This window comes from Pristis pectinata, chromosome 13, assembly GCF_009764475.1.
Source record: "Pristis pectinata isolate sPriPec2 chromosome 13, sPriPec2.1.pri, whole genome shotgun sequence".
Classification (NCBI taxonomy): Eukaryota; Metazoa; Chordata; class Chondrichthyes; order Rhinopristiformes; family Pristidae; genus Pristis; species Pristis pectinata.
In genome coordinates, this window is record NC_067417.1 from 16,459,121 (window position 1) to 16,470,167 (window position 11,047).

The following is an 11,047-nucleotide window of genomic DNA, read 5'->3' on the forward strand; positions in this document are numbered from 1 at the left end:
CTTTGCAGCTGTCTATTCAAAAATGGAGACATTGCTGATGGTATAATTAAGGAGTAAATGTGTGCAATATTAAGTGGGATAAGCATTGTAAAAGAGGAAGTTTTAAGGGATTCAACATCTTGAAATGGGACTAATTTCCAGCCCCAAATGAACTATATCTCAGTCTGTTAAAAGAAGCAAAGGAGGAAATTGTAGAGGCTCTGACCATCATTGTTTCAATACTCCCTGGCTGCTGGACTGCTGCTGAAGGTCTGTTAAAGTTGTACTGAGGTTTAAAAAGGTTTGAAGGAACATACCGAGTAATTATGGGTCAGTTAGTTTAATTTCAGTAGTGGACAACTTATTGGAATCAATTCTGAGAGACAGTATAAACCTTCATACAGAAAGGCATGTATTAACCAAGGGCAGAAACGTAGATTATTACAGGAGGTTTATGTCTGTTTAATCTGATGGAATTTTTTGAGGTGATAACAGGAAGGATCATTGACCTTTGGTGTAGGCTGAATGGATTGCAACAAGGTCGTAGATAAGGTTGGTGGCAGGTTGGTCAATGAAGCAAAGGTGCAGGGAATCCAAAAGAAGTGGGAAATTAGATTGAAAACTGGCTCAGTGGCAGAAAGCGGAGGGTAATGATTGATGGGTAATTTTCTGACTGGATAGCTGTTACCAGTGGAGTTCTACAAGTACTGAATCTCCACTGGTAACAGCTTTCCAGTCACGAAATTGCAGTTTTTGGTTCCTGGCTTTTTGTGATAATAATTTAGTGATTCAAGCGTAATTGTAGAGCACATGGTGGAAATGTTTGCAAATGATGCATAAATTGACCATGTGACTGATAGGGAGATAGAAAGCTTTTAGCTTCAAGAGAATATAGATGGTCTGGTCAGTTAGCCAGAAAAGAGTCTAATGGAATTTAATCCAGGAAATGCATATGGGGAGATGCAACAAGGCAAGAGGAAGTATAACAAATGGGAGGATATAGGGAGCTATGTAGAAAAAGAAGGATCTTGGATTTCTCTTTATCTATTTGTTTTTTTAGGATCTGGCTGTTCCTGGCATTGCCTGATTTTATTGCCCATCCTTGGAAAGTTTGTGGTGAGCTGCCTTCATGATCCGCCTGGTGATGTATTTCCACAGTGGTGCAGGGAGTCCTAGGACTTACACCCAACAATAATGAGGGACCGGCTAAATAATTCCAAATCAAGATGGTGTTCAACTAGAAGGGGGCCCTGCAGATGGTGGTGTTCCCCTGTGCCCACTGCCCTTGTCTTTCTAGGTGGTAGATATTGATGGTTTGGGAGCTGCTGTTGAGGTATCCTAGGCAAGTGACTGTGGTGCATTTTGTAATTGTTATATATTCAGCCATTATTCAGCCAGTGGTGGAGGGATAAAAATTTAGGATGGAGTACCAATCAAGCAGGATGTGGGGTACTAATCAAGCAGGCTGCTTGGTCTTGGAAGATGTTGAGCTTTTTGTGGGTTGTTGGTGCTGCACTCATCAAAGTATGTGGGAAAGTATTCTTGGCTTGTGCTTTGTAGATTGTGGAAAGGCTTTGGGGTGTATATCCACAAACCTTGATAGGTAGATATAATGGTTAAGAAGGCATATGGGATGTTTCCCTTCATTACTGAGGCATTAACTGGATGTAATTCTAGAATTATACATACGTTTGTTAGGATTGTACTGGGGGGGGGGGGGTGCAGAGGAAATTTATAAGGATGTTACCAGGATTGGAAAATTTTAGCTATGAAGCAAGGTTGGGTTTGCTGTGTTGTTTTATTGGGAACAGAGGAAACTGACTCAAGGTTTAATTGAGCTGTATAAAATTGTGTGGGGCATGATAGGAAAGACCAATATTCCTTTGCTGAACAGTCAAAAACCAGGGGACATAGATTTTAAGTAACTGGTAAAAGGATTAGAGGGGAAATGAAGAATTTTCTTTCATACAAACAGTGGTGAGGGTTTGGAAGCCAGTGCCTGAAAGGGGGGCACAAATAGAAACCCTCAACACATGTAAGATATACCAAAATGTGTACTTGAATTGTACGTGCAGGACCTTGTATTGAGTGCTAGAAGGTTGGATTTGGTTCAGTGGTTGGTTTTCAACCTACACAGAGCCAATAGGCTGAAGGTCCTCTTTCTGTGTCATAAATTTTTTGTGATTATATGATTCATCTATTGCCCTTCTCTTGCTATCTTTGACTCAGTGCTGGTGAGTCACCTTCTTCAATCACAATTCATATTCTCATAATGCATTTGGCTGGGAAGTTCCTTGAATTTGACCCAACAATAATGAACAAACAGTGATACATGTCCAAATTAGGATGGTTTGCAGCCTGAACAGGAATGCCTTATGCTATGCTCATAAACCAGCTGCACTTATCCTTTTATGTGATGGTTTAAGTCTTAGAAATGTCTTTGGATTCCACCAATTAAGGCGTGCCCTGTATTGGCTGTTGAAGAGTATGAGAAAGCAAAATTGTTTGATTCTGGCATGTAAAAAAGAGCTTTCTTTTCATTAAGTAACATAGGTAATAACTGTAGGTAATAGAGGAATCTCATCTACTTATACTACAATCTTTAAAGAAAAACTAAATGATAAAACACAATCAGGAAAAAGGTGAAAAATAAACATATTACCAATTAAAAGCATATTATCACATAATGTTATCTAAATGACTAATATTTAGGAATGAATGTTCATTGACGCATGTGGTGACTCCACCTGCTCCATTTGATTTAAAACATGTTCTGCCCTTAGCAAAACTCTAAAAGTGGGGGAAAATCTTCACAAGTTTTACGTGATTTCTCCACTGTTCTTGGATTTAGGAGCATTCTCTTATTTTTCTCGTCTCTCCCTTTAGAATTCTTCAGTGTGTGTACAGTAAGTTTATTTGTTTAACTTCAGAGATAGAGGCCCACTAATTCAATCATAAAGGGAATATTTTTAAAGCACAATGGGATTGAATTGCAATATATAAAGCTTAGCATTCACTAGTGTGATTCTTGATTGTACAGTGTTGTATATGTGTGCATGCAAGAAATAGTTAACGTGTTATTAATCTTTGTGAAATGCATACTGTAATTATTGCCTCTCCTGTGAAATTGATGCCTATATATATAATTAACACTTGACGAATAACACAAAGTTGCTTCGAGAATTCCACCAATTGTCTTCAGCCATATTTAATGCTCAGCTCCAACTGCCTCACAACAGATCCCTTTAAATGGTGCAGGCTCAGGACTTGCTTGGCCTTCCACACCTGACATGGTCCTCTCTTGTGTTAATTGCTCAAACATTAATCAATCTCACAGGGAAAGCTCAGAATGTAAATAAAGAGGCAGCCTGTGCTTGAAAGCTGTCAGACTCTGCCACTGCTTGAACTTGAAATGACAGCACATTATGAATGTGACATAGTGGTGCTTGACACTGACTATAAAAATACACCAAATAGAAATAGGAGTTGGTCATTTGGCTCTTTGAGCCTGCCCTGCCATTCATCCGGCACTATCCCCATATCTCTTTCCCGTAATATCAAGAAATCCATCAACTTCACTGATCAATGAGCTTTCTCTGCCACCTTGGATATAACATTCTTAAGATTCACCACTTTCAGAGTAAAAAAAGTTTGCTTCATCTCAGTCCTAAATGTTCTACCCTTACTTGAGACTCTGGGCTCCTGATTCTAGACTTCTTAGCCAAGGGAAACATCCTCCCCACATCCAGCCTGCAGAGCCTTGCAATAATTTTGTAAGTTTCAATGATCTTAATCTTCTAAACTTTGGAAAATACTGGTCTAATCTACTCAATATTTCCTCATATGACAAACTTGCCATCCCAGAACCAACCCAGTGAATATTCACTGGACTCCATCAATGGCAAGAATATCCATTTTTAGGTAAGGACGTCAAAACTTTACCCCATCTATCTGAAAAAAATACTCTGTCTTTCTGTTTTATGCACCAAAGTGGATGGCTTCACATTGTTCCATGTTATATCGCTTCTGCATCAGGTAGCAGTTTCACCTTTTGTTTTTGACAATAAAATGTATTACCATTGCCCATTCCCCATGGATCAGAAAATGACCCAATAAAAAAACACTCACTGTAACTGGAGGAGTATGTCAGAGATAGCAAAGTGGCACAACATTCACCTGCTCCACTGTGGCAGGACTGTGAGAGTAATTCTCACATGACCAGAGGCACCAAGTAATGCTTTTCACTTACCTGCATGAGTGCAATTCCAAAAGCAAATAAAATCAGTATTTTTATATATCCAACCAAGACCAAAATAAATGTAGTTGTTCACTAATCAGCCTTGTGCTACCTCTCTGTGCCTATACTTTGTGGGCTTTTTTCAGTCCTATTAGTTCGATGTTGTGCTCACCACTGATTGTAGGCAATGGTCCTTTAGAATGGGGGAGGTTGCCAGTGGCTGTGAAGGGGTGAGTGTGGCAGCTCTGGCCCTAGCTGGCCCAGTTTCAGTCTTCCATCCCACTATGAGTGATAGCAATCTGGGTTATCTGGCTATCACACACCTGCAAAGATACTACAGAGTGGCAGCAGTGGAAGCTTAAATGCTGTTGTTCTGTAAGATTCATACTCCATGCAGCCATTCCACTCCCCTGGGCAGAGTATCTTGTGGTGGGGTAAATTGACAGAAGACAAATTGCTGGAGTTATGTGATACCCTATGACCCCAGCCAACAGTAAAATCCAGAGCTAGCAGTTGAAAGCTTGGCACTTACTGACTCTCTGAAATGAAAAAAGAGTGCGCTCACAGTATTGGGGAAAGGGGGATGGTCTATTGTTACCTGCCACCTTTCCCCGCATGATGGAACAAACAATGTTTGTGAATGTAATGCCTGCCACGCTGGAATAAGTGGAAGAGTATGTAAAGTGTAATGATAATGGAATGATGCTAAATGTGTGGGTGTAGCACTGCAGTTTTTGGGAGACAGAATTTGTTGCTTTATCCGTTAGCATTAGCCAGATATTGAATATTTTCTGTTGGGGAAAAGACCCTTGTGGCATGCTTTGGGCATTCAGTTTGCTGGCCAGTTCCTCTCACTGTCCTTTCATGATCGTTGCTGATTCTTTGGGTAAAAATGACCCCTCTCCAGTTGTTGTCCTCTTCAGCCAGGATGCCAAACTCTATGATAGTGAAATGGTGTGTCCACTACAAATGGTGTGCTCTGCTACATCCTCAACAGTGCTCCTGAAACCATACAATGACTTCCAGTAGAAGTGGGTTTCATTGTGGCAGGCATGACCAAAGTTAGTGCAAGTTTGGGTGGCACAGTGGCACAGCTAGTAGAGTGCTTCCTTACAACTCCAGCACAGAAACTTTCTTCCTGTGACTGGGTTTCCTCTGGGTCCTCCACTTTCCTTCCACATCCTAAAGGTGTATGGGTTGGTAAGTTAATTGGCTACAATAAATTACCCCTAATGTGTAGGCCAGTGGTAAAATCTGGGTGGGAGTTGATGGGAATGTGGAAAGAATATATAGGATTAGAATAGGATTAAGATACATGGGTGCTTGATGGTCAGCATGGATTCAGTGGACTGAAGGGTGTGTTTCCATGCTGTATGACTCTATGACCAGAAGCTACTTACGCGTTGCTTATGCTACTGGAGAAAACAGGCAATAACCACTTTCTAAACAGTCAAATCTTTGGACAAGGTGTTATGTTTCTTCTTCATCAAGAGACAAACTTCACGTGGGTTTAACATCTGAACATTTTATTAACCAACACACTAGACTGGCTTGCTTTCCCTCTCTTTGTTGTTGGTTAATAAAAATGTTCAGATGTTAAACCCACGCGAAGTTTGTCTCTTGAAGAACAAACATAACACAAGGAACATGTAGAAAAATTTCCAAGCTTGGACACTTGGACAACCTGGCACGAGTCTTCTACCTGGCCCCACTTTGACATGTGTTTTGACAAGTGATTAAACAAGTAAGCCAGAGAGTAAGAAAGAAGTTGTACATGGTAATCCAGCTAAAGCACTACAAAATTATTCCAATGGTACAAAATAGAGAATGAACCAGTTTGAAATCATATTTAAATGTTGCCTTTCCTGTGATTTACTATTTCAAGTGTAAGGACTCTTATTTTGTATGTGAACGTTACAACCAGCAGGGCCCCATGCCCAGATGTGCTGAATAATCAAATAATGGTCAGATCTTATATTAGAACTACTCCTGTTGTATGGCGGCCAGTTTACCACAAGTAACCCCCCCTTATTACCCCACTTGGTTTTGGTCTGTAAAGTTTTAGTGTCAGAGCTGGAGCACCTCTGAAGAAATTTGCAATGTATTTTGACAGTGTAGGCGATGGGGTGAATATTGATCAGGACACTGGGAGAAAAAGTGAAAAATTTAATTCCCACATGGCCACAGTTTACTATTACATTGGTATTGGTTTATCGTTGTCACGCATACAGAGATACAGTGAAAAACTTTGTTCGCATGCCATCTTACACACAGCACTTATGACAAGTACTGTACTGAACAGCAGCCTGAACTATTAAATTCTGGAGTGGGGCTTGAACTCCCTACCTGCTAAGACAGAGGCAAAACTGCTGCGATCTGAGACGTTAAATGCAGAATCAATCTTGTACAAGCATTCATGCAACAACAAGACAGAAAAGTCGTGAATTATAAAGACATGCCTACAATTTATTGAGACAGAAGGAGGTTATTACTGCATGAAATATAGGTGGTGCTGTTCCCTTACTTATTTGTTTCCTGTTCAGACAGCACAGTACAAGTTGAATCAACCAGGAAGTCAATTTTACTTTCGTTTTAAGCACGATTCCTTTGTCTTCACTATGGCTACATCGTATCAACTTCATTTTGAGGATGAACTTGTCTGTGCCATCTGTTTGAAGTTGTTCACAGATCCTGTTACAATTCCCTGTGGCCATAATATCTGCATGAAATGCAGAACAAGTTATTGGGATAAAGAAGTGGATGTGAAGGCATACAGCTGCCCAAGATGCCGTGGGAGCTCCTCTCAAAAGACTCAGCTTTGTAAGAACAGTGTTCTCTGTAAAGTCGTGAAAAAGGTTCCCAAAACTGTGAAGATAACTCCTGAAGAATCATGCTTTGGTCCAAATGATGCCACTTGTGATTTTTGTACTGGCAAAGAGGTAAAAGCCACCAAGTCCTGTTTGGATTGCATGGCATCATTCTGTGAAACCCACGTCCGGACCCATTACGAAAATGCAGCACTGAAGCTTCACAAGCTGGTCAATCCAGTCAAAACGATAGACAATGGTAATTGCAAGATGCACAAAAGGCCATTGGATCTGTTCTGCAGAACAGATGAAACTTTCATCTGTTGCATATGTATAGTCCAAGAGCATGGGGACCACACAATTGTGACTATAGAAGAGGAGAGAGAGAAGCAGCAGAGAAAACTTGTCAATAAAGGCAAGTCATTAGAAGAACATGCAAAAGTGACTGAAATTGAGATCGAAGACCTAAGAAAGCAAACGAATTCAATTAGAGGTTCTGCAATTACATTGCAAGAATACATCACTGCCAAGTTCAATGAATTAGTTCAAGATATCGAGGAAGCAAAATTGAGGGTGGTGGAATTCATAGAGAAGGAAGAGCAAGTAGCACTGTCTAAGACTGAAGAAGCTATTGCTAAAAAAGAACAGAAGTACATTGAGTTGGGGAAAGAGAAACTTGTGATGGAAGAGCTTTCTGAAATTGTTGATAATATTAAATTTCTACAAGAATCCAAAACTTTAAGCAATAAATGTGGAGCGTTCTCATCCCAGGAGAACTGTGAGGTGGACATTAGTTTTCTGGGTTTAGACCAGGTTGTGATTAACCTGAAGGAGCAGCTGGTGAGTAAATGCAACCAACTTGTGGAAAACCTAAGCACTGAAGTGGCAGGCCTGAGGCAGTATTGGCCAAAGTTTTTGGAACCACAGAACCGGACTGAACTTCAGATGTTCTCCCGACGACTGACATTTGACTCAAAGACAGCACACAAGTGCCTCTCTCTGACGAAAGGGAACCACAAAGTGACAAACATCTGGCCAGATGAGATTTACTGTGTTGATCACACCGAACGGTTTGACTGTTGCTGGCAACTGCTGTGTGCAGAAAAATTGGACAAAGGTGTTCATTACTGGGAAGTTGAAATCAGTGAAGGCTGCTGTGTGGGTGTGACATATAAAAGTATAACGAGAAAAGGATCAGGCAGCTCATGCTTCATTGGGAGGAATAACCACTCATGGGGTATACAGCTATTTAACAGTCATTGCTCAGCATGGCATAATAATGTAGAAGTTAAAACAAAATCAGAGAAATATGAACAAATTGGTGTGTATCTAAACTATCCCAATGGAATTCTTGCCTTTTATGCTGTTTCTGACATTGGTGTTACCTTATTATATAGATTCCAGGCTGTATTCACTGAGCCACTGTACCCAGGCTTTAGACTAATAAAGAGCCAATCATTTTGTTATATTTGTGATTGAATTGGGCATTGTACAATTTACTAAGGCCGGTGTCATGAAAATGGCACCTCAGAACTGTTAGTACTAAAATAGAAGATTCACTAATGACAATAGATATAGGCAAACTATTGACATGTTTCCAGAAGGCTAATGGTGAAGTAGCTGAGAATTGTATTTCTAAGATCTCAATGGATGTATTTGCAAATATCTTGAAATGTATCAAGACCCCCCAAAAATTAAAACCATTTTCAGAAATAAATTGAATATTTTCTATGTACGGGAGCCAGAGCATTTTACTGTGATGTCCACCAGAGGCTAAGTCTGTGCTGCAACAGATGTTATCTTGATGTAATGTGAATTTTAAGTGCTCTTCTCTTTGAACATACTGGGAGCATAATTGGACAGTGCTGGAAAGCATGGACTAATGTTGTCATATATGATTAATCCAAATGCATCTCACCTGAGTCCTGATGCAGGGTTTCGACTCGAAATATCGACAATTCCTTTCCTCCCACAGATGCTGCTCGACCTGCTGAGTTCCCTCAGCAGATTGTTTGTTGCATCTAACCAGATACAGACACACTCAAAATTCATCTTGCAAACTCATTGTCATGATTTTTGTGACCAGTCAGCACCAACTATGCTGTTTCTGCCATTAGCAACAATCCACGAGTACAGTTTAATAAGTGGTCAGCACAAGTTGAAGCTGTTTGACTACAAAGGAAGCCATTCCTGCATCTCTTGAAGCAATCTGCTTGCAACCAGTGGTTGACATCATGGGAAATATTTTTGAAGCCCGTTGGAAGCTTCCAGAGATGGACTGATGTGGAACCCTTGTTTCTGTAGGCCTTGACTGATAAGGTGGAGAGAGGGGGAAGTCTCCTCTACTTACTCGGGAATCCCTACAGCTAGATACTCGGGCAACAGAGGGAGGAGATTGTACTTAATGCATCTGACTTGTTGCTCTGCTCCAGAACTCACCATTAAGTCTAGGGGCATTCTTCAAGGCATTGAACTGGGGGTCTGGATACACTGTGTATTTGGCCCTCTGCTTCATCTCTGGCTAAGCTGGTGCTTCCAGTGTTACCCCCTTCCCTTGAATGGGGTCACTGGCCTTCATTTAAAAGGAAAGTTTAGGTAAGATTTTTCATTATATTTCTTTATTTCAATGTATATATTTTTTTCTTTTTTAATTCATAATAGCAGATTCATGTTTTTAAATAAATTTCTTAACTAATTTTTAATAAGTTGTTTAATTTTCTTCCTTATTTTTCAACTCTTTGCAAACATCTCTGGTCACCAGAGCTGCCAGAAAGTCACCAGGGCAGTCTGCCACACCTCACAGAAGGGAACGGGTAGTGGGAGCTACGTGGCTGCAAAAATTGAGCCGTGTAGCAGCTAGCTACACACTACGAAATGAAGACACAGAGTCACTGATTTTGAAATCAGAGGTCGAATGCCGACAGGGACGCGGTGTGCCTTTAATATCCGAAAACTTCCCGCGCTACAGTTCCCGCGCTGATGTCACGCGCAGGTCACCTGACCTTCCTGCGCGCGGGCTTTCCCAGCCCAACGCTGGGGAAGAAGGAGGGCCCCGTGCCATCTTGGATCGGGGCCTCCGACGACGTAGCGATGTCGGGAGCCGGTTCAATGCCGGTGCAGTGAGTCGCTACACCCGATGCAGGACTAGTATGGGTGGCAACTGCAAGACTTGGCTCAGGATCATCATGATCCAGCCCATTGTTCGACGGTGAGCATATGCAGTCATTTTACAGATTTCTTCATTTGCATTTGCATCCACATTAACAAACAATAATGCAATTGTGTTCAACAGTGCAGTGAGAAACAGTGACAATTTGCACAATGGACGGTGGTCAAGTGACAATATATTTGACTGTCTCTGATGGTGTTTGTGGAATAATTAGTACGGGAGGAAGAGCATTCTTTGTAAGCAGAGATATGATGATGTGACTGGTCTTACTCTATACTTAAAGAATATTCTTTTGCCCTTTGGCAGTTAAAGATCCTTTGATTCCTATTTAATAAATGAGTGAGATTCGTGGATGCTGAAGGTCAGAAAGCATAAACTTTGCCTTAGTCCTGTGATAATCCAAAAGTAATGCTGTGTTTTTGTTCGTGTTGGAATTTAATGCAGACAAGTGTGAGATGTTGCATTTTGGAAGGACAAATCAGGGAGGACATACACAGTAAATGGTAGGGCACTGAGGAGTGCGGAGGAACAAAGGGATCTGGGAGTTCAGATACATAATTCCCTGAAAGTAGAGTCACAGGTAGACAGGGTTGTAAAAAAGGCTTTTGGCATCCTGGCATTTATAAATCAAAGCATTGAGTATAGGAGCTGGAGTGTTTTGGTGAGGTTGTACAAGTCATTGGTGAGACCAAATTTGGAATATCGTGTGCAGTTCTGGTCGCCGAACTACAGAAAGGATGTCAGTAAGATTGAAAGAGTGCAGAGGAAATTTACTAGAATGTTGCCAGGTCTTCAGGAGTTGAGTTACAGGGAAAGATTGAGCATCTTAGGACTTTATTCCTTGGAGCGGAGAAG

At 41.0% G+C, this 11,047-nt stretch overlaps 1 protein-coding gene across 1 annotated transcript; it reads left to right on the forward strand.

The window, feature by feature from the left end:
• Window positions 1-6,828: 6,828 nt before the first annotated feature.
• LOC127577348 (tripartite motif-containing protein 16-like protein) lies at window positions 6,829-9,112 on the forward strand. Its single transcript, XM_052028476.1, has one exon. The coding sequence runs from the start codon at window positions 6,835-6,837 to the stop codon at window positions 8,500-8,502; it is 1,668 nt and encodes a 555-aa protein (XP_051884436.1). The 5' UTR covers window positions 6,829-6,834; the 3' UTR covers window positions 8,503-9,112.
• Window positions 9,113-11,047: the final 1,935 nt, after the last annotated feature.

Bases quoted from the DNA above. Each gene is read 5' to 3' on its own strand.
- LOC127577348 (XM_052028476.1), top strand. From the start codon at position 6,835: ATGGCTACATCGTATCAACTTCATTTTGAGGATGAACTTGTCTGTGCC.